The sequence below is a fragment of the Columba livia genome, chromosome 5, assembly GCF_036013475.1.
Source record: "Columba livia isolate bColLiv1 breed racing homer chromosome 5, bColLiv1.pat.W.v2, whole genome shotgun sequence".
Classification (NCBI taxonomy): Eukaryota; Metazoa; Chordata; class Aves; order Columbiformes; family Columbidae; genus Columba; species Columba livia.
In genome coordinates, this window is record NC_088606.1 from 66,509,143 (window position 1) to 66,533,669 (window position 24,527).

At 39.3% G+C, this 24,527-nt stretch overlaps 1 protein-coding gene across 3 annotated transcripts in view; it reads right to left on the reverse strand.

Annotated features, from left to right (window-relative positions):
- Positions 1 to 24,527, reverse strand: part of SHANK2 (SH3 and multiple ankyrin repeat domains 2) — a 315,788-nt gene that overhangs the window by 273,901 nt on the left and 17,360 nt on the right. For all 3 annotated transcript variants that reach the window (XM_065065546.1, XM_065065547.1, XM_065065548.1), the window contains exons 4-5: positions 17,320 to 17,391; positions 4,137 to 4,356 (exon numbers count right to left, since the gene is read on the reverse strand). In XM_065065546.1, the coding sequence (XP_064921618.1) occupies positions 4,137 to 4,340 (204 nt within the window). In that variant the 5' untranslated portion in view covers positions 4,341 to 4,356; positions 17,320 to 17,391. The remainder of the gene's footprint in view (positions 1 to 4,136; positions 4,357 to 17,319; positions 17,392 to 24,527) is intronic.

The window sequence follows — 24,527 nt, forward strand, 5'->3', positions numbered from 1 at the left end:
TCAAAAACACCATCAAAACCACCCTAGGCCATGCAAAATCCAAGTCTAGCAGCAAGACAGCACATCAGCTTTTGTTACCGAAATGTAAGACCTGTTTTTTTGATAATAAAGCTCTTTAGATCATGAGACATGGTCAGTTATAAATTTCCATTCCTGCACAGTGAGTCACTAAGCGCGACAGAAGGAATGGAAGCAAGGGAAAAAATACAGCTCACCCACTCCAGCTCAAGGGAAGATATTAATTCAATGGGAATAACGTTCATGATACAGAATCTCTGAGGAATAACATTTATCTGTTCAAAATCTGTCAACCAACACATCTTTTACATCAGGCTCATGGAGCTGTCAATCACACAGAACCGTGCTGCGACAGAGGAGCCAGGACATGGTTGTCAGAACATCAAAATACAAGGTATTCCCTTCAATAGACGACGTTGATATTAACCATGTGGCAACCAAAGAGTGGAAAATGCAAATCAGTTGGGTATCATGAAAAGAAACCTGAGCAATTGCTCATTTTGATTTGCGCTCAGTGTGCAAATTAATTCTTGGAGGCGCTGCTTTCCTTCATCAAAATGTATTCAGAAAACATAGGATTCATGAGATTAAAGGTCAATAAACCAAACACTGTCATCAGCTGGCAAGTTAGATCGCTTGTCCAGATCAACGACAAGAACAAATGTCAGCAGCACCCACAATGGCTTCATTGCCAAACTGAAGATAAAAAGAAGATCAACAAGCGATGAACAAGCACAACATGGGATACAGAAGAATTTTGGTGGAAAGTTGCAAAGGAAAACCTGGGATAGATCTGGGATGACAGTGCAGACTGGAAACAAGGGCAAATGGTGGCGCCCTAAGGAAAAACGGGACTCAAGCTGCAGTTGTGACAACGGGGTTCCCACCTTCATGGGATAAAAGTTGCACAAACTAAACAAGTATTTTATCTGAGAAAGAAAAGCACTGAAGGAAAAGATTCTTAACCCTAAGGGCCAGTGAATACTGGAAAAAAAATAGGGAAAGGAAACAAAAGTACAAAAAGCAATGCAGATGCAGAAAACCAAAAGCAGATACAACTTCAGCTGTTGCTTTACCAAACTGCCACTTACCAAAAAACGTTTTGCATGGGAAGTCCAACATATTTAATAAAACAAACAAAAAAAAAAGCCACGGGAGTCAGTAAATGTTCATTGCTGAAGTGGAACAGAACAAACAGATGGACAGACCCCATTCCATCTCAGCATCAGAACTGAGTAAACCACGAATGTGAGCATTTTGATTTTAAACGCAACCCAGAGGGAGCACATACATAAAGGATAAAACCAAAGAGTGGAACAACCACCATGTGTCATTTTTTCTATAGCAGCACATCCTACTTATGATGCTTGGTACTTATCTCATACATGCAATGAAATAAAAGTGATTTACACCAGTCACTGCAGATGAGCAAACTTTTATTTCTAGTGAGTTTAGCCAGGGATTTAAAGCTTCCCAGTGGGCTGAATTTTATCTAAAACCCTAAACTCACCTTCTTTTAAACAAACCCATGCTTGATCATACTTCTAAAACCAAACAAAAGATAAAAAACTAAAACTAAATTACGCCATTTCATGCTCCTTTGATTAAACAGACTAATTTTAAACATCTCTTATGTTAATTATAATTATACAGCAAATGAGGTGTATGTTGAATTTAGTTTGTAGCTATAACCCAGCTCGTGAACTATGATCTTCTCCAAGCTTTGCTATTCTACATTGCAGCTATTTTCCTCCTGTTTGCAAAACTGAATCCAGATTTCAGTTTTGTGTGCTGATAAATTAAGTCAGAAATATATCATCTGCTATAGAACTGTTAAAAACAAGTGAGTTGCTTTTCATTGAGTGTTTATTGAAAAGGGAAAAATTGCAAGAAGTAAAGCAATAAAAACAAACAAATGAAACACCAAACCTAAAATAATTTCATTTCCTGCACAAAATTAATTTAAAAGAAAATAAGTGTTGCAATAGTGTCAATAAATAACTTGTTATTGGTCTAAAAAAACAGAGTAATGAAATAAAAGGGTTTCAGGAAGCTATCAAGTAAAGCAAATCTTCCTGTTTTACTGGATCTATTAATTGAGTGCTGATCACAATCAAAAGGTACAGCAAGGTGGTAGGATCATCAATAAAACCCCAACCATGTCAAGTCAGAGCTCATCCTGACACAGGATTTCACTACATGCAAAGTCCTTTTAAATTTAAGGTGCACAACACTGGATTTCAGTATTTGAACAATACTGAAACGAAAGACCCAAGGTGGCGACTGTTTCAGTCAAGATTTAATACAAATCCCACGTGTGGGCTCAGTCCTGCTCTGCCCTTTGAAGCTACTGTGTCCAGCTCTTCCTCTTCACACAGCTTAATCTCAAACCTGATCAACTAATGGATTGGTTCTTTCATTTCAACAGGAACAGGCTCAATCCTCGTCTAAAATAATCTTTAAGTACAAGAATTTATGAGATAATGCTCCCAACTCCAACGCAGATTTCTCTGAGTTTCTGCAGCTCTACAACCACACCGGAGGCCACACTGTCAAACCAGCTCTTCCCTGTCAAGCCATCTCCCATCATTCTAAAAATGAACTTAATTAATAAGAAAGGAGTAATTTCACCTGAGACAGATCTTCAGTGGCAGCACAGTATGATGTAGATCTTAGATGTCAGCCCAGAGTGATGTATGTAGCACTCATCCATAAAAAGAATGTGGTTTTATGATCGTCTTTGAAATGAAAGAAGTCTGATGCCTACCATCCATTGAAAATCCCAGCAACAGCTTTCAAAGAGGTCCAGGGTAATTTAGATAATGAATCACAAACTTGGACAAGTTGTGGTTCTAGATACAATCAGTAACTCCCAAGACCTTCTCCAGGATGAAACTGTTATTCTATTATTCTTATTATTACTGTCATTCCTATTGTAGCACTTGTGGAGGACAACGATTCTTACCTACAAAGTTACAACCACAAACTTTTCTACATTTGTGCTCCTGACGTTCCAGACATCAAATTTGACACATTCAACCATAAAAGAAACACAACTTAGTAGTTCCTTGTGAAAAAGACAAATCTGGACTGTAGATTTCTAATATGTAAGGAACATCCAAGGTTATTTGTAGTTAAAAAAGTAACTTTTCTTCCCATTTACTCAATCAGAAATTTTTACTAAATGAAAAGTCTGTTCAATTCTTTTTGTAAGATGTGAGAAATTAAATCCTTTCCTGAAAATTCTCTATTTTCATCCAATAGACGTAGGGATGTGAGATAAAGCCACAGGTCCACAAATTAGATTTCAAATGATTCTTCTAGGAAAATCAGAAAAGGTTCATTATACCCTCTCCAATATGTTTCCAGTATAAGTGGTGAGGAGGTGGGAGAGAATAAAATAGTGATTTCAAGTCTTTGTAAAAGCTGTGGAACAGTACAATGCCACATTCTGCTCTTCCTCCAAAGCAAGCCTGTTGATTTCTTTGGGTGCAAATCTGAGAAATATCACCGTGGGGTAAAGACACAGAAGAAAATGAAGAAGAAAAGATTTATTCCTGCTTCTCATTCCTCATCTTTATTCTCTATAGCCACCAGTTATCTAACAATAACATCTTGGTGTGGGAGGAGGACAGAGAAATGAAACTAATAAGGTAAAGAGAAGGAGAATTTTATGACCTCCTGCTAGACCCCAGTCTAGTGTCATCACGAACTATCTTATGAAAAGAGAAACTAGAGAAGAAAACAGGATTGAATATCTATGAGGCTTCCACAGACGTAACATGTGATTTGGGGGTTCATCCCTCAGCTTCTGATGAGATTTTTAGATGTCTAATCCTCTTTCTTCTACCCAAATATCTCTGCATGCAGATCAAAAAGTATTGGATTCACAATCACAGCTTTTATTAAGTTAACGTACTGAACACACTCTCTTGGATGGCACGATGTCTTTAGTTCAGGCAATAAATACCACTGGGGTAAAAAATGTAGACATTAAAAAAAAGACAAATTTTGCCTGTAATACATCAAAAAATGTTAAGAAAATAGGACAGCTCTACTGCGGACTGAAGCCAGCAAAGCTAATTTTTTAATTTAAATTGTAACGCAATATCCCTTACCGTCTGCTGCAGATCAGGTATTATAATTCGGATCACTAATGTGTTGCTCTGACTGTCTTCCATTCTGCTGCTCGGCTTCTCTGCAGTTGCTCTAATTGTGTCATAAATAGTTTCTTCTTTGGAGCTGTCTGATTCGGATTCAACCGAGTAGTCGGAAAAGCTTTGTGCCATTTCATCTTCACTCGATGTTGGGCTACGGGGCATGTTTGAGGTTTTTATCCTGCCAATACAAAGGAGAAAAAGATTAAGTTATAGTTGAAGTCTTAAAAATGAATCAGCTACAAGTTGTTTGTTTCAGGTTGGGTTTTGACTTGTTTTGTTGGTTTCTTGTTTGGTTTTGCTTGTTTGTTTGGGGTTTTTTTGTTTGTTGTTTTTTGGTTTTGTTTGTTTTTTCTCTTCTTGGAAGTAAGATGCATTTAACAATGAAGCAATATGTTTTATCCTCCTTTTATTTCCTCCTGTAATTTATATGTGTAGACAAAGTACAATGGAAATAAATCTGGCTACCAGTTTACTACAGAAAGGAAGTAGAACAGGAGAAGAAAAAGAGTAATAAAAGGGAAGATGACCTTTTATTCCCAGGCACATCCAACCTCCCAAAGGATCCAGAAAAACCCAGAACAATTACCAGGTTCTGTTGTAAACTGTACTTAGAACTAGAAGTGGATTTGAAGGCTACTTATCCCAGTGTAGAAAGGCATTTCAGGACATTAATATAGGTGCTAAACTGACAGCATCCTATACATCAAGAAACTGCAATAATAAGGCTTCAATAGAAGACAGTATTCTCAAACAGCAGAATCAACCACACAATTAAATACTCCAGGGAGCCAGACAGATGCAGATGCTGCTTTGTGGTTTGTGGCTCACGCAATATCCTCTAATATCAACACTACCAAAATCTGCCTGTTATAAACACAATGCACACATACAACACAGATTCGAGAAGCAGTTTTAAACTGTGGTACAGGTTACGCTAAAATAAAAGTAATGTTTATTCCCAAGTAAGGACATTTTTTATTCAGAGGTCTAACAGTAAGAACAGCAGAACATTTTCCTTCGGGGTTTTTCCAACAACAGCAGCAAAACTCCTTTTTTTTTTTGTCCCACAGACTAAAACCTTCTCCAGGAAATGAAAATAATTTTTCTATGGAAAAAAAATTATGCTGGAAAAAATTGAAAAGATCACCATAAACTTCGCAGTGCTTGGTAACCATACAATCCTTCCGTTTTCAAAGGCCAGAAAAACATTCGTGTTATTTTTCATATTTTCAAGAGAAATCTCCCAAGACAACTTCTCTGCTTTTTGATGTAACAAAATCATCAGTTTAAAAAAAAACAAATACAATTAAATTATAAAAAAATAAACCACCACCACAATTCCACTGTCAGGCAACATTAAAAACAGACACTAAAAGAAAAGTAAAGCACAGAAAGGTGACCTGACTGACTTTGCCAAGGTCACTCATACACCAGGTGACCATACTGAGATATCCAAATGTATGTTTTCTATAATGTTCTCACAGTCAGATCTCCCAAAGTAAATAAGTCAAACAACAGCAGGGACTAAAAGAACCTTTTTTATCACCGTGTTTCACGATTTAGTTTGAGCCAACTAAATATCCCAACCAGATTACTCATTCCTCTCCATTGCCCAGTGACTACAAAGGGGAATAAAGGCTGCCGCTCTAATTTAGCATTTTAAGGTGACCATATGTTGGAGCCAGTGGCCGGGCCATGCCAGCCCTAAAGCTTGAGGTCAAGGGCAAACATTTCCAAAGCACATCACACACCCACATCATCAAGTCTTATTGTTATTTCTGATGAAGGACAATTCCGGCATTTATTACCCTCAGCTATAATTGCTAATGAAGACAAAACCAGTGCATTCGAAAATGGGAAAGCACGCCAGTTCACAGCAGCTTAATGCAGGGCTCTGTTTACAGGAGAAAACTCTTGAGGGAGTATTTCATTTTCTTACTGCTTCACTGAACTGTAGATTAACGCTGCTCTCCAAAGTACCATAAGTCAATAAAAAGCATAAACATCTCAATGGCTTATTTATTTGTCTGCCAATGCCGAATCACATGAAGCCAAAATGTAGTAGGTTGATACACAATATTTAAGGGTATAAGAGGTATGAGGCCATTGAGTGCGAGGAAAAAGATATTAAGACCATCACATGGATTGTCTCTCCCTAAAGCTATTTGAGAGCACGATATATTTCAGGGCAATGGATGCAACTCCTCTGACAGAGAGCTGTAAACCGCAATTAGACAGCATACAAGTAAGGAGCCAAATTAGGAAAAACAAAACAACTTCCTAAGGTTTTGGCAAGTGGATTTCCATATAAAACCTACCCAGAAATGTCTCATAATGGAAGAACAAATGGAAATGACAAGCAAAAGAACCAACACCCAGGTATCAAGCATGTCAGTTTAAGAAACAGTGGGACATAGAACTGCTTGGAGGCTCAGCAACAAGGCACAAGTCACCTAATTTTCTGGAATACAGATTAAAAAAAAAACAACACAAGTAACTGTGAAGCTGTTATCTTTACAGAATTGCTTCGGTTTTGTCCCAGTGATATTCCAAAGACTTTTCCCCAATCAAAACTAATAACTCAGGAAAAGTAAGGTGGGTTGCCTGGCTGCCCTAGGCTTGGAGAGAAGATAATATTGCATCCCAGGTTCCTGATTCCAAGCTGGCAATTCATCAGTTCAAAAGGATGCTACACAGCTAAAATATAGATCAGTTTTTGCTGACATGGTTGCCTGGGATGCCTCCTTTCATTTTCTTAAAAATATTATGCTTCCTATAGCTAAGCTGATTATATTTTATAGCAACACGACATCAGTGGCTACTTGTCGTATAGAGAAGAAGCTGAGTGAAGAAAAGTTTCTCTGTTGACGGATAAAAACAGATTCCAAATGATCTTGGAAGCAAACTCACAATGGAAACTAAACAGCACAACAGTCTTTGCTCCGTCTCACGTCCTCTGCCCCCATTTTTCCATGGCTACATGCTTACTCTTATTATTATGATCCTTTTCCTTCAGCACCTTGCCCTTTAGCTCCGCGGGATGGTGACTCTGCCTCTGTGTTTCTCAGGTTGACAGGCCGGATGATATAAGTTGAGCTCAGATCCTGCTTTCCCCTCACTGATGTTATTTTTAGATTATTTTCTTTCCTCTATCCAGCCAGCAACTTCCACAAAATCTGCAGGAGTTTTCATCCTGCCATTTGGTACCTTCCCACCACTATGGAGAGTTGAAAACAGACTATGAATCAATTCAAAAACACCATGGGTAGGTAGCATGACCATAACTGCCTTCGTCTTTAAAAGGAAAATGGAAATTAAAAATACTAAGAGTACATTATAAAAGACTGGAATTAAAACAGTGCATAGATTATAAAAAGGCAAGATATTCAGCTCCCAGAGCTCACTTGCTCCCTACCTGAACACTGCACTCCAGAGAGCACAAATTGGCACAGCAGGGGAAAAAGGCAAGAACAGCCACAGATTGATCCATTTTTTGGAGCCTTATGGTTGTTAAACATCATATGAAAAGAATGTATTAAATATAGATGTTTAAATTTATTTTTGACTATGTTAGAACTTATAAACTTGTTATTTCCCAAGGGGTTTAAACTATGATTGATAGGGACACACATTGGACAGGGTATCTTCATTAAACCTAGTTGTATTAATATTAATATATTGTATGATATTAATAGTCTACATTAATGCATAGTATAATGCGTTCTATTATGCGTTCTATTATGCGTTCTATTACGCGTTCTATTACGCGTTCTATTACGCGTTCTATTACGCGTTCTATTACGCGTTCTATTATATATAATATCATGCATAGTATAGTGCATAGTATAAATATTATAAGATACACAACGCGCTTGCCCACTACAAAAAGTCCCATTTTGAAACCTTCAACCTAATTACAGCTGTGTGCGTTTTTGCTGATCCTGCAAAGTAACAAACCCTCCTGTCTAGTTTCACATTGGTAAATATGGAACATAATGATGCATATACACATCAAAACCTATTTTAAAAGATCTGTCCCATATAAAGTCCCCTCCTTATTGTATCTCATGCCAGCACCAGCAAACACAGTGAGTGCAGGTGTGTTCGTCCAGTTGCCTGGAGCAAACCCAACAGTCGCTATCTATGTGACAACCACCAAAAGTGAAAAGCTCTGTGCCCAGAGACCCCGTAGGACGATGCTGCAGCAGCAGCAGATGCTCCCCATGGGTTTCTGCAGCGAACATATGGCGAGACAGAAGGAAAATCCTAACACCAAGACTAACTTTTGGTAGGGAATTCACAATAAAGGACATTAAAGGATGCAACTTTGGGTTTGTTATCGTGTGAACATAGACTAGGGTCTCACACAAGGTGGCCATTTTGGACTAAATCAGTTCTCCTCACACATCAAATACCTTGTCGAGGCCAACAATGCTTGATCTCGGAGCAAGGTTTCAAATTCAAGGGTCATTGGCTCCTTGTCATGATAAGAACAATCTATTTTTATATAAACAGTCATTTGCACAACAATAGTCCTGTTGCATGCAGGGAGAAGTCCTCTAGACTGCTGTTGTCAGATGGTTAAAAATGTACCTGTGGGAATATCTGGGATACAGAGTCGGCATTGTTAGGGGTTGAGTAATGCCATTAACCAGACTGTGAGAAAAGTTTGCTGTTATTCTAATAGCAACTGCTAGAAAGAGGTGTTTAATAATTAACTCAGAAGAAAAACTATTCAGGAAAGGGATTTCCGTCTGTGTGAAACCTGCCAGAGCTCCTAACACTTGGATTCTGTGGCTTTATTCAGGATTATATATATTAGCTCAAGAACCAGCTTGCCAAGTTACTAAACTAAAATGCTGGAGAAGATCAAGCATTGCCTTTTCTAGTTATATTAATATTAAACCAAAACTGTGTTTCAGACAGAACTGAAGATGGGGGCACATTCCAAGCGTTCCATGCATTTCACACCTCTCCACAGTTCTGCAGAAAAGGTCGCGTAGAAGAAAACCTGAATTGAAGACCGACTCCAATGGGCAATTTGCATTTTGATGGGTTCAGCCTCCACTTTGCACTCTTTAAAGCTGGCAATAACCAGCTCTACCTCCCAAAAAAGCAATCCCACCCTCCCTCACTCCACGGACCACTCCGCTCTTGCCCCCAAAATGCTTTAATCTCTGCACTAACATGAACAGTGAAGCAGAACAAAGCATCGATCCGGGTTAAACATGAGCCTTTTTTGTTGTTTTGGGAGGTTAGTTTCAGCATCCATCACGTCCCTGAACTGGATCGCTATGCAAATGTTTGCATAAGCAGCAGGAGGAAGATGGCAGAGGGCCAGAAGCAAACAGCCAGGGCATAAAAAGGGCAGAACCACTTCTTCTGAAGGCAGCATTAACGCTTGCCAGCAACAAGTGAATCTGAGACACCACCGACTAAGTGACAGCAAAGAAACCTGAATAAATACAGTCATCCGATTAACTGCGATGAAAATCTCGTGATTATTAGCACCGAAATACCATAAATCCAAACAGGACAGCTTACTGAAACCCACTGAGATAAAATTCAGCCAGGCAAACACAAAACATAAAATAATACACCTACAAGAACAACAGAATGCGCATAAGTGGTGCTAAGCCAGCCCATGGCAAAATCTCAGGGGAAACAAGGCACTTGGACCTCCCCCTATTCTCCCAGACCCACCAGACAAGAAGACATTGATGTGACACCACGTGAAGCTGTGCTGATCAGGCTTCAGTCCTGGGCACCTTCTGCAAAAGCACGGTCTGAAATGCTCTCTTTATCCTGCTGGGAAAAAGAGCAGCCAGATGGCAAAACAAAGCACCGTTCCCTTGGCATGTCCCCAAATGTCATCCTTTGGTCAGTGCCAGGCAATGCCCCTCACCTGTGGGACATACAGATGAGGTTCCACCAGCCTTGGTGCTGCCCAGTCTCCACAGGCTCCTGAAATGTCCCCCTGTTGCTATTGCAGACCCTGACTCAGAAAGGCTAAAATCACCAAAAATACATTATTGGGGCTTAGGAGCTCAGAAGATATTCAAGGGTCAAGCAAGGTTCACTTCATGGCACATGGCGGGGAAACACCTCCTGCTCCAGTTAGATGTAGTTTTGGAGACTGAAAACTGAAGAATGATGACACATACAAAAGCTCTAAGAAAGTTAATCTCTTATCCCCTAGTTCCCTTGATCCGTCCCTGTAAAATGGGGCAACTGATTCTCGAGTCTTCTCTAAAGCACTTGCGCTCTGCGGAAGAAAACGCTAGAAAACCAAATCACTTGGGCGTTATTTGAAAAAAATCCCCGTCCATGGTAATTACCCAAACAAATTTAGTCATACAATTGCTACTCGCAACCCCCATAATTATGGTTTTATTCCCTCTACACCAGTCCTTCACTTAAATTCACTTTGGTTACACTGTCTGGTAATGCATTTTTGATCTCCCTGCTAAATAACTGAAACATGCAAATAAATATTTTAGAAGCTGTGTGCTGAGGCATAAGTATTAATACACCAGCCTGTCAGGCAAAATTCCTCCTTCACTTTTTTCTGAAGCTGTTGTTTCTCAGCATGGTATCTCCAGCTTAAATATTGAGTTGAAATCAGTATTGAAAATCGTTGGTCACATCCATTTGTCCTCACCAGCACCACCAGAAGAGTCTTTTAACTGCCCTGTTTAAGGGCAGGTTTATTCAGCCCTTGATTTCTTTGCTAGATCACCTGCAAAACTGGCAAGTTTTTTTGCAAAAGGCCTCAAGAGTGATGCTTTTTTCCTTTTTAAAGAAAAAAAATGGGTGAAATAATTGTTGAACCTGTTCCTTATTTCTGGGGCAGCTTGTTATCCCTTGTTCGTGTATATTTGCACAGCACAGACTTGTCAAGAAGAGGCTGAGCCCCATTAACTTGTGGTATTTAGAGTCTTAAATTCCAACATCATATGATTAAAGTGGGTCTTAAGATCAGACTCTAAGAATGTAATTTTTTTAAACAGATTGTACTTCACCATTAGCACTCCTGTGCACACAGAAAATCTACACACGCAACCTATTTCTCCAAACACAGCGTACATTTCTAAGAGTTTCTTTGGTTTCTAAGTAGCATTGGATACTAAATCTCTCCTTTGTCCTCTGTCTATTCTATTTAGTATTTATTTTCCTTGTAAACTATTCAGCCAGTCACAGTATCTCCATGGAAAGGCTGAAGTTCAATCAGGCAGATGCAAAGAGATTTTTGGGGAAGGACAGATACAAAGAATACAGGAGACAAACTACTTATTGTACTGAATGTGTGAGGCTGGAAAACAGGCAGAAAAACAGATGTAGAAAAAGCTTTAAAACATTTCAAGTTCAACATGACAAAACAGAAGCTGCTGGAAGAAAGAGGAGCCAGGTTTGGAGATTTAGCACAGAGCAACACAGTCAGGTTGGTTAAAATGGTTAAAATTATTTAAAAAATAAAAAAAATCAAACATATTACTAGAGGAAACACAGCAAGTATTTATCTATAAATGTTAACACAGTGAAGTTTACAGTAAAGGCCAAGTCCCACTGGCAATATATCTTCAGTGCCTTCTTTTAAGCACCTGCAAGGTTTCCAATGCAATTCTGTCTGACCTTTATTTAAAGGTCATTTTTCCAGACAAGGAATTACAGCCAGAACCACGAGTCCCAAGGCAGGTCATAATATGACAGCTTTTCAGTTATCAAGCCAGAGAAATATGCTACAGATCCAGCTGTTACACCGACTCTGTCTCCAGTCCAAAGCAACACGTAAATACTTACTGTCACAAAACATATTGCATGTACTAACTGGAGATTTCAAAGTTGCAAAATAAGAAAAATAAATTAAAATCCCCTTCAATCATCTAAAACAAGAATGATACAACCTGACCAACTAGCTATGAATTGTTCTCTAAGTATTGTGGAAGCATTACAGCACTTTAGTCTTAATAAGTCATTATCTATTTATAAAAGATTGATATAATACTCCTTCTGGTTTCCCCAGAAATTTTCCTAACAAAACAGAAGCATGTAGTGACAGCAGTTTTATCTTGTAGCCTTTCTGCTTCCAGCCTCTGCTTGCACTTGACTACGTAAATATCACAAAGATTATAATGTTTTGGAAGGGAAAGGACATAAGAGAATTTACAAAGATTTACAACAGCAATTTGAAAACATTTCAAAGCTTGTTGAACATATTTACCTCAGGTTCATCTCCCCTACAGACAAAGCAGCTTAGTTGCTTGTTAATTCGCATTTTATGCTTATCAACCTTTTTCCTCTTTATCCATAAGGAAAACATTTTTGCGATGGCTCAAATACAAACATAATTAAATGTTAAAATATAAGCACTGTTGCTGTCTTGTTATGTAGATTAGATCAGGTCCTGAGAGTAGATAAAGCAGATTCTGGCTTGTCTTTACACACGGGTTAACATTCACAGTCTGCTGTAAAGTTTAACCTCCATTTTCTTCAGACGGGGGCTACAACGTTATTTTATTTAACAGGTTGCCAAAAATGGTCTCGTTGTTTGCATTATTTTAATCAAAGAAATAATATGGCAGTTTAAAAAGCAAAGCTTCAAATAAATACTCTATTTTCCTAACAAAATTATGAGCTATATTTGCCCGAGAGGTGGTTGAAAACAAAAATTACCCTTTTTTGGTGTGTGTGCAGTTGTACAAACATACATCAAGTTGGAGGGAAGAAAGGCAGAAGGAGCTACGTGGCCTTTATATTCTTAATTTCTTTACTTAATCCAGAGGGAAGCAACAAACAAATGGTGACCCAGAAAGGACACACACACTGTAGAAGAACTGGGGCAGGTGACCAGCCCTTGGTTTAGCTAAACTCAGTATCTCTGCTCCCCAGTGCCAGATGGTCTCCAGGCTTCTCTGGTCCTAATTGCAGACAAACTTGCTTGAATTTTTCAGAGCAAAATTTGAAAAAGGAACTCTGCAGATTTTATCTGTATCTTGCCTGTTTATTTTTCATCCCAAGCATGTCTCGGGCTTAAACTACTCCAGCCTGTGCAAGTCTGAGCTTATGGCGCAATTTAGGTTTGTGTGCGTGAACGATGACGGTGCCGGCAGACGAGGGAAAAATATCTGCGGGCTCAGAAAGGTGAAGTGACCTGCCGATAAGGCCAAGGCAGCACAGTGTTCTGGAGAAGAACTAAGAAATACATTATTCTCTTGACCTTTGAGATTTTGATTCCACTCGTTGTGAAGATAAGAAGCTCATTTCTACCAAATTATAGCTAGCCAAAATTTAGGCAATCAAGACACAATAAAACTGATTAAAAGAACCAGTTTTCCTCGCTGACTACCAACACTTAATTATTGCCTTCAGTAAACAGCTCAAAAAATAAAAGATCGCTTGTTAGGCAAGAAGAAAACTGCATGAGATACAAGATTATGACTATTACGCAGAAATAGGGAAACAAAAAAACAAAGAAAACTACTGTCCAAAAATACAGAAAGATTCATAAGCAACTCTTTGAGCTTTCATTACTTAAATGCCAGGTGTACTTTGGAATTGAACATTAAAAATAAAGATTCTGTTAAATCACCCTGGGATAACTGCTTACAGTACTTTTGATTTAGAGACTGTGTTTAGAGTACCATCAATAGTGTTTTTCTGAAGAAGCCCTCTCTCAATGCACAATCAACACAAATCTCAGCTGCCATGAACACAATGACGTGCATTCTTTGTTGTGTCTCAGAGTCACAGAATCATCAGGTCATTTTGGTTGGAAGGGTCTCCAGTGATTTCTTTATAAAGTGTAATTTCTAGCTGTTGATGTAGCTCTAATTCAGCCACAGGTAACGTAAGTCCTAAAATGAGGCTGTTGGAGAACCAGAAATACTTTAAATGGATTTATTTCTAATTGACTGGATTTCAGGTTGATTGTACTCCTGTAAGACCTGATTAAGTGAATTCATTACCATCTATAATTTTATGACAGCCTACTTTGGAGATTCCAGCCACGGAAATTATCCCAGTCTAATCAAGATATGCAAACTGAATACAAAAGCACTTTAAAAAAAAAATCTTGATAGAATCGTAGTATAAAATATTCTTAATAAGAAACTGCATCCCTGGAACTCCAGGTATACCACTATCAGTTTCTGCCATTAGTAAAGTTCTCACTAGATCTTCCAGCAGAAACCTTTGTGATGGTCACCTCCATAGGACCACGTTTCCTCAGGAATGAAGAGCAGTGATGCCCAGGAATACCCGCACTCAAAATAATTCCGAAGTTTGCTACAAAACCAGGGGCTGCGGTGACCCCACGAGACGCACCCATCGCTTTGCATAACTTTCCTATTTTGCTGCTCAAATACTTCCCTGTGTATTGCTAATTTGAACAATTTCTATGCAAAGCTCATTTCCTAATGCTGCTGTTGATGCTGTCAGAGCCACCTGCCCCTGCACCTCATTAGAAGAGAAGAACGACACTCGGCAGCTCTGCTCCCCCTGTAACACAGCTGTGCAGGGAAGGAAATAATTAAGCCCATCATGTGAACCAAATCTTTCAGGACATACCCATTAATGAGATTTACTGAACCCACTCTGCTTTGCTGCTTGCAGGAGTGAAGGTGAAGACAGACTGAGAAAAACCCTCCTTTGCAGCATTAATCAAAATCTAGAAATATATTTTGTTCTTTATTTTTCTACACTTGCTGCCTCACCTCAAAAGTTTTCCCTGCGCCTTAATAAATCTAAACTCTTCTTCTCCACGTGCTTTTTCAGTCACAGTTTCTGCCCCTTTTGTGGTGGTGGAAGCATATCAGACATGAATTTTCTTATATGCTTTTGGTTTGATTTCAAAAGTTGGACACTTTCCCTGTCTGTCCCTTAGGTCACAGGGAGTCATCAGCTCCTCCCAAGATTTTGTACACCCAGGGTTCAGGGCTGGATCCCCACCTTCTAGCCCAAGAAAGACTCAATTTGCCATCTTAAATATGAATGGAAATGGCAATGACAATTAAAAAAGACTGAAAAAGTAAGCTAAAGCCTTACACACTCATGGTTATTTTAAACTGTATTTCACTGTTTATACATTATCAAAGTGATGAGGAACTGTTGTCTCTTATACTTCAGACTTATTTGCGACATATTTCAGCCATACACTGATGAGGTCTTTATTTCCCACAAACAGATTAGTAACAGTGAGCGAACAATTTAAAAATCAAGCGACTTAAGTTCATTTTCCTGGTCTTAGAATGATTTCACATCTTTCCTTTCACAAACCGCACTTCCTGTATCCAATCCAAATACAAGCATCCCTTCCCAGGGAGTGACAACATGGGCCCTGATGGATTGGTTTGGTGATGCCATAGACCAAAGACCATCTTGATCCTTGAAAAGCTCCTAATTACAGCTGCAAACTCACTTAAACATTTCAGCCGTTGAAACACAATTATTTACATCAACTTAACACACGGTCAAATACTTACAGTCCAAATTTGCGCACCTGTTTCCGTACCGTTACCTTTCTCTACTGATTGGCACAAGTATTTCTGTTTGACAGTGGCACTTGCCACAAAGCAAACACTCCATTATTAAATGCCTAATAAGCTAGAAATTTTTGTTGTACTGGCCTTTGAGGCAACACATTTTATATCTTTTTTCCCTTTCTACAGACTACTGCTCCCAGTTATGCCACTGTGTCCCCACACAATTTACAGCAAACCCTTTCACACATTTTACATGATTATTGTATCTTCCCTCTCCTTCCAGTACCCATCCAAAGACAATGTGGATTCACCACCTTATCTTTGATCTCAGTTCATAATGTGCATCAACACCAGCACCTGCAGCAGCAACGCAAAAAAAAGGCACCTTCAGTTTCTCTTATCATGGAGAAAATGAGGTTTTTTAGTTTTCAGTTCATACAGAATATCAAGCTTTACCAAAGGAAACCTAATTTTCAATCACTGCCCTTTTTGTTCTAGTTTTCTGATTTCCAAGTTTAAAGTTTCAATTTATTTTGTAATGATTGAACTGGAAGTCAGTAAGATAAGTCTAGTTTAAGAAATAGTTTTGCATAAAAAGTTGTAAGCTGTCTCTGGAGTACTGTGAAAACGTTTTGAATTATGTCGTAAAAGAATTATAGAAAAGATTTAAATAAATGTGTAGAGATTAAAAGCCATTTTGAAGACATTGAAAATGCAGTGTTCAGATAAATTTAAAAAAAATTAGAAGGAAGATGTTTGTGCTGTATCACAAGAGGCTCTGCACTGACTCACTAATCCATCAGTTCTCACCTATGCTCTCTTCTCCTTTGGAGAAGAGGAGACTGAGGGGTGACCTCATTAATGTTTACAGATATATCTAAAGGGTGAGTGTCAGGAGGATGGAGCCAGGCTCTTCTGGGTGACAACCAATGATAGGACAAGGGGTAATGGGTTCAAAACAGAACACAAGAGGTTCCACTTAAATTTGAGAAGAACCTTCTTCCTAGTGAGGGTGGCAGAGCCTGGCCCAGGCTGCCCAGGGGGGTTGTGGAGTCTCCTTCTGTGCAGACATTCCAACCCGCCTGGACACCTTCCTGTGTAACCTCATCTGGGTGTTCCTGCTCCATGGGGGGATTGCACTGGATGAGCTTTCCTGGTCCCTTCAACCCCTGACATTCTGGGATTCTGTGAAACCACAGAAAATCTTTATCCAAATCTAACAGCAGTTGCAAATTTATAGGGAACTCATTAAGAAATCGCTCCTAGGCAAAAAATAGGGGGGTTAACATGTCTAATACAAGAAGCATTATGAAATCAGTCTACCTGCTAGTTCATATTTAAAGTATTTTCAGTAGGAGGAGGAAGAGAGCTGTTATATGTGCGGATAAAATTTAACCAGATCTGCCAATTCAACTGCAAATTCCTCTGCTCTGAGATCATTTTTGTCATCCATCCAACACCATAAAGCAAGACAAGGATTGTTTTCCTTATTGGGTCTCCAGCAGGTTCTTCAGGAATTTTTAACCACCTGTTTATTGAAAGGCACCTCAGCAGAACCTGGCGAGACACATGGTTGAAGCCCTGGGCTGTAATTGTCAACTTGCCTGCCTGACACAAGTAACTTCAATCATTTCTCTACAAATTTAATTTAGCGCACTTACCTGTCAACATACAGATGAAAGCAATGGTGCCAAGATGATCATGGGGATCTAGCCCTCTCTCATCTCAGATCCCTGTAAAAAATACAGAAAAATGTAAAGATTGACACGTGGAGAAAGAAATTCAGTGACCTAGTGGCCACACTAAAAACCTATAAAAGAGAAACGCTCACAGCACAAAGGGGATTTTGACATGTTAGTCTGCAAGAGAGAGAGGGAGTTTATCTCATTGCACATTTCCAACATAGTTGTCATGCTGTAACATAAATATTATGTGGAGCTTTGCAAGGGCAGAGCCTGATTTAACTTCCCTCACTCCAGAGTGCTTCTGGCAGCATGAACTCAGTACTAAGGCAAAAATAGACATCATTTCAGGCCAGATGTGACAGAAGGGGAAAGATGCTGCTCTGCTGTTTCCTATGGAACATCATCATTGATTTAAGTCTTACCAGAGCTTGTTTTTTCCCACAAGTCCACCTGAGATCCCAAAATTAGGGTGTGCTGTTTCCAGCCCCACAAAGAGATTCCCCAAACCAGCAGACGTGTGCTGAGCATCCCAGTCCAGCTCTCGACAATGCAAATTTTATTGCTTTCATTGGTGGGTAGAAGCTCATGCTGAAGAATGTCTTGCCTATTGTGCATTTCTTCCTTTCACAGATATAAATGGAAGGGAAAGATCCACATATTTCCACTGAGAAAGCAAGTTTGACAAACTTTTTTACTTTTTGGTCTACGGTACTCTATCAAAAACTAATACTAGATTTTGTTACATCCATTACTTGTAACACTAAGAGGTCTGAACAGACAGTCTCTGTTAGACACAAGAGTAAAGTAGTCACACAGCTCCATGAAAAATACAGAACATGACCATAAATGAAACTGGAATGACTTAAGGATAATCCTGTGCATTAAAGCGCACCATTTACTCCGATATAAATAAAAACTGCATTCACCTCAAATTCACCCCTCCCTGTTCTCTGCTTTATTAGGCCCTTCCTACAGTGCACAACTCAAGCAATAGTTAGTGCTAGCATGTACACAAATACTCAAACATTTAAATATGCTTTTAGTGTATTTAAGCACATTATTTTAAACAGAGATAGGCTTTGACATATTTAACTAAAAATAAACAAAGCTATCCAAAAAGTTTTGAGTAGCAAGAAAATACTTACAAATCTGTTTCCAGCACCTGCATATTTCTGCACAACAATCTTACAGCAACAACAACAAAGCTATTTAAGGACATTTCTCACACTGAACAACTGTATTTTGTACCACATAAAAGTTGCATTTGAGATTAAACCTAGTAGGTTTTGCATTTTTAGAGCACGAGATATAAATGTGTTCTCCGCAATCCTGAATGTCACAGGAAAGGTAGGTAAGGAAAGATCATCACTGTTTCTCAAAGGCAAAGATCAGAATCCATGCAAGAAAACAAGTCAGCGGATTAAAAAGAAAGCAAAATCAACTAATTTCTTAATATCTGAGAGACGGGATAAACTGCTCCCACTTTTGAGCTCTCTCTTTTACACCCACCAGCTTTCAGTTTCTAAATGGAGCCATAGACAGAGGAGGACAAATTCCTTGGGACTGGAAATATCGGTCAAATATTAAACTTCCCAAAATTGCTCTCAAATGCTGACACACCTGATCAACACATTCCAAATAACAAGCTTTGTTGCTTTTATGAAAAATTTATAATTTGGTCAGTTTGGGATAGATATTGGTGAGATTTACTAAAGGTACATCTGCAGCAATAGCCTGAACCTCAAGCAAATATTTTGGGACCCTGTTTGTAAACACCACAAATAACAAGAGCAACATAAACGTTAAGCATTCAGCTACTAAGTGCCCCACAAAAAGAAAGGCTACAGAAATACATTTCAGGGAATTTTTGCACCTCACTGTGGAAGAGAGCAGAATACCAGCAGTTTGTTCTACGTGGAGGCCAAATTCTTCTATTCACAAAAATTACTCAGCAGCATGACTCTATTTTGTATTTTGGTTGTTAACTTATTTTTCACAGTACTCTCCAGAGCCAACCCTATAGATAAGGAAACCATCGTGAAAAACAGTAGTTTGCCAGGAGCTAAGAAAATCTCTTTAAATAAGTGTATTTGTACATTGCAAATTCATAGGAAACAAATTAAATGCTATCAATACTGGCTTCTTAATGAGGCCGAGTGAGGTTACACAGTGGAGAAAGACACCGTTGCTGGAAAAGTCAACAACTGTCCTATGTTCTGTTCCTGCGAAAGGATTCTCTTAACACCCACATCAAAAAATTTGAGTCCCCCCTCCCCAATGCTGTTTTTTCCTCCTCTCAAGCAGAGGATCAGTAGAGCAGAAGCTCCTCTTCACGTCACACCCATCCCTAAATAAATCTCTGTGCCACTCGCACATCCCCAGCACTTCCTACTGCAACAGGTTTCTCTTCCAGATGTTTTTTCCATGTGTGGCTGGATAAGAGCTGGGCACAGGCTCATCCATCCCTTGGGCGACAGCCAAAATACAACGGGCAACTGTTGACCTTGTGCCTTTCCCTCTGTGGGAGCTCTACTGGGGGTCTCCCCTACATATAATCACCCATTTTTATAATGTTTGTTGGGACACAAAACCTTTAGACACTTCCATTCCTTGAAAAAGTTTAGCTGAAGTTGAGCAGTAAATTCCAAAGCTGTCGGAAAGAAGGAGGGTGGAAGGGTGGGAGGGAAAAGCCCTATAGCACAGTCGCATAAGCCATTTTCCTTATCAAATCAACCTAAAAAAACCCACCAAACATTAACTCCAAACCAAAACAGAGCAGAGCAGTGCGCTTAGTTATTTCCACGTGATTCAGCACTGTACGGTGAGGAGATGTGACATTTTTGCAGCATGCAATGTAGCAATAGGCACTTGGTTGAGGGAGCAGTGGAGCTGCGGCCGTGCAGTATTTATAGTTCTGGCTCCTCAGCTCCTTCGTGCGGCTCCTTGTCCCCCGGCGAATTACCCGGGACGCTGCTTCCCCAGCACAGGGACATGCAGCTGCTGCCACCGCTGCAGGAAAAGTCCTCACGGTGCCAACATGCTGCAGATTAAACATCCCCGAAAGGGACACAACGGGTCAAATCTTCCCCCAGATTGGGCAAATGTCAAAATTAGAAACACTCCAGTATTTGTAGGAATTATAACAAATGGAATGGAAATATCTAAATTCTCGCATTCCTTTTTTTCACAATAATATGTACATTTAATGAATCTTCTATACAGGAAGATAATCTCTTTTGTGGGCATTTCTTTATGCTTAGGCGCACACCCAGGAAAGTAAAAGTTATCAACTAATAATAGCCAAGCTCAAGTAGATTCAACTACTGATAGCTATGTCTGTAAGCTCCTCAGCAGACAAACATGAGTCTATTCACCCAATATTCTGACACGCACAAACACAAGTCAACAAAAATCATACAAGCAAATCGGTGAACTCAGGTGAATATCTCTACATAATTTCTTAACACTATTTCAACAGCAAAGTGGCCCCAGTTTCTGGTTGGGAACTGGTTCCCAGCTGCCCAGCCGGCCCATCCGCACAGATGCCTGCACAGCCAGCCATCAATATCCCTCTCTGAAAACATATGAGGATGGCACGGAAAATGAGATATACTGAAACACTCCAAAATTAAGCATTTGGGAGCATTCAACTGAAGGATTAGCGTGTTTTAATTAATACAATTCGAAACGACACGTTTCGTTAATTTATCCCTAACTTTTCGGAACACAAACAGCCCTTAAAATCTTAATGCTATTGTAGCATCCTACATGTTCCTTCTCTATTTTCATGTACACAAAAATGTCATCAACCCTGAAGACCCTCTTATGTGCACAAAGCTCACATTACTAGCAGCTTCTGAAATCAAAGATCATTTTTATGATGTCTACAGAATGTGAATAGCAGAAGAGTTCATGTGACTACAGAATACTATACACAACCTACTTCAATAAAAAACTGCTAAAGCAGTTTTATTATGCTACAGGAAAATACTAATTGCTGCTTTAACGATACACTCATACAATTTATAGAGAGCTGAAGGCACTTGCACTGTAGGGCTCCAGGCAGTCCATTGGTTTAGTAATATTCAGAGACTCCCAGATGTCTTTAATACTAATAGATTCCACATACACACAGTGAATTATCCACTTTTTTCCCCCATGTTAAATGGAGAGCTCAATACTGAGGGCAGCACTAGGGCCAAGGCTTGGGTCTCCGGCACCTATGGACATGCAGAGGCTTAATAAGCAAACATCTGATTCCAGCTCAGCAAAGAACAAAGTGACAAGCTGAATGAATTTAGCCAGGGAAGAGCTATCTGAGATTTTGAGAGACTGCTATCAGCTAATTCTGCCATTATACAAAGCCAGAGCAAACAAAGAGAGTCTGTTCACAAGGTTCAAATGTGAACAGAATCAGGAAAACAGTGTGAGGAAGTGGAAAAATAGTTATTCTGTTCATCACGAGAGACCATTTGGGGTATATATTTAAAATTCAGAACAGAAAGAACTCCGCATGGCCCTTTTCAGAACTAAATATGAAATATACAGCTGCTTAAACACTTAGTGAAATGAATTCACATAGTTGTGACTCTCTTGGTTTTTTGCTATGCTCGACTACTCTAATCTTTTTCTCCTCAGCAGTCTAAACATAATGGCTTAAAATGCTTGTATATTGTGTGGTAGCAGAGAATGGTCTTCAGAAATGCCAGATGCTTTGCAGCTTCAGATTATTCACTACTTATGGCAGCAAGTTCACGCTAGAAGCAATAAAAAATAAAAATAAAAATTCAAAGGGTTTTGAATGTTACCAGCTGTTGACCAAAAAGAAAAAAATATAGAGATAATTTCCATGACAGACTCCACCTGGACCATGCAACAGCAGAGGATTAAATAAGGGCTATTTTCACTTCTCCTACAGTTTTGTGCAATGTTCACGACCCCACCTGAACCTGTGTTACAGCTGACTTGATTTTACCGGCCCTTATTAAACCTGTTCCCAAAATACTCAGCAAATTAGAGAGTTGTTAGACCCCACTTAGTGGTTTTGACCTGCATGCAAACTGCAGATCTCTGCACACCTTGGCCATGCATAATGTACGAGGAATGGGTGATGTTAAGAGCATTTGCATCTCCCTTGCTGGAACTCGGTGACACTTTGCTCCATGGCCACACGAGCTGAGCACCGCCAGCCACAAGATTGTGACCACTTGCATCTGGAAGGCAAAAAGTGCGTGTGATGCTATAGCGTGAATATATGAAGCAAAACCTTGTGACAGCAACAGCTAGGAATCTACGTATTTAATGCATGAAGCTTCATCAGCCTGAGTAAATGTGGAGTATATGAACCCATGAGTAAACTCATAAATGAGTTCATATAAATATGAATCTATCAGGATATGAGAAATTACAAACTTCACTATGTCAAAAAAGCCACATTTAAACAGAATTCAGGTCTGTCATACCAACATTCCCCAATTTTAACTTGAAAAAACAAAAACCACTGAGGGTTTTTAAATAGGACAGGCACAACAACCAGCAGAAACCCTCCCCAAGCTCAAAATGCCACTGGGCGGTACTGCTGCCCAAACTGTCCTGCAGAACTTCTGATCCAACATGTCATTGTGCTGCTTTACACTGGAGATTTCCCAGGTGCGGAGCTGTGCTGGGAACCCTCAAGGCAGCAGCCTTCTAGATTTCCTTCGTCCTCTCACTAAGTGGGACAGTCACGAATTCAGAGCATCCCAGTCCCATCTCTAACAGGTTACTCAGTGTAGTAAAACCCTCATTAGAAAGGTCCCTTTAGGGAAAACACTGAAGAGTCAGGATCACAAGAGCTTGCGCGCTGGACTGTCAGCTAGACTGACAAACACTCAAAGCAGACGATGGTTTCACTTATATGATGAGGATTCTTCTGACCTCTGAGTGTGTCACCAACTAAAGAGAATTCAAATAAGAAGAGACAACATAAAGCAATTTATTTGCCAGGCACTTCATTAAGGGACAGTTCGTAACCACTAAAACAACTGCAGTACACACAACACTCTGGATGAACATTAAAATCAAGCTCAAGAATAAAATATATATTGCCAACAATCCTTCTCCACCCCAGAAAGACATCCGGATGTATTGCTAATCATGTATGTGAAACCTATTCAATCCCTATGTTCAATATTTCTAAAATAAAATCTTTTCACTCCAAAACATCAGCTTAAGGAGACTCATATTACTAGGAAAGCCACAATGTATAAAGAATAACACAACTGCAAACAGTTTAAATTCTGAGTTTATGATAATGAAACAAACACTAGAATCAGATCCTGCATTTTTGTTTCCCCCTTTGTAGCAGGTTAAATAAAATGTTCAGTTATGGAATGAAAAATATCTCCTTCCTATCCTTATCTAAACATAAAATGGCAAAATAATTAAAGTAATAAGTATTACTGCAAATTATAAGCAATCAGTGATGGAAGAAAAATATGTCATCCTCAGTTCATGGCTCATCCTTATTTCATTTCCCGAATTCTGCACAATCCATGGTAACTAATAAGTAATGAAAGCTTCTCAAAAGCCACAAGGTGCTCACCTTGGGTGTAATTTTTCACGTAATTCATCAGATCTGCCCAGAGTCAATCCTAAATTTTGCTCTCTTTGGTTCTTTGAGAAGGTGAACAAATCTGAAACTTAGACTCGTACCCATTTCTACCTATACCTGTAAGTGGATTTGGAGCCTAAACTCAAAGGAAAACCTATAAATTATCTTCAACAAACAGAAGCAGGATACTTGTTTTTTAGCCTTCAGGCCATTTATGGGTTGTGATTATTACCGAAAGAAAAAAGAATATATTCAAGAAGTGAATGAAATCCATAGGTTACAATTAACTAAAAGGACAAAACAGCCTTAATTGACTCAGACTAGCAGAATATTGTATTTGCCATGTTTTCAGCAGGCCAGGTGGCTCTATTTTATTTACATGTACCATCTATACAATCGTTGCTGTGTTGTGGAAACACTTGTCACCATTTTGACAACAGAATTAAGATTATTCCCCCCAGTTACAAATCACGAACCACTGAGGGCGGCTGCTGCCTCCGTTTCTTTATTGTTCTCTTAAAGACAGGAATTCTAGAGAAAGACGGGAACTTATTAACTTCAATGGCTGAGCTGTGGTGAGTGAAGAGATGAA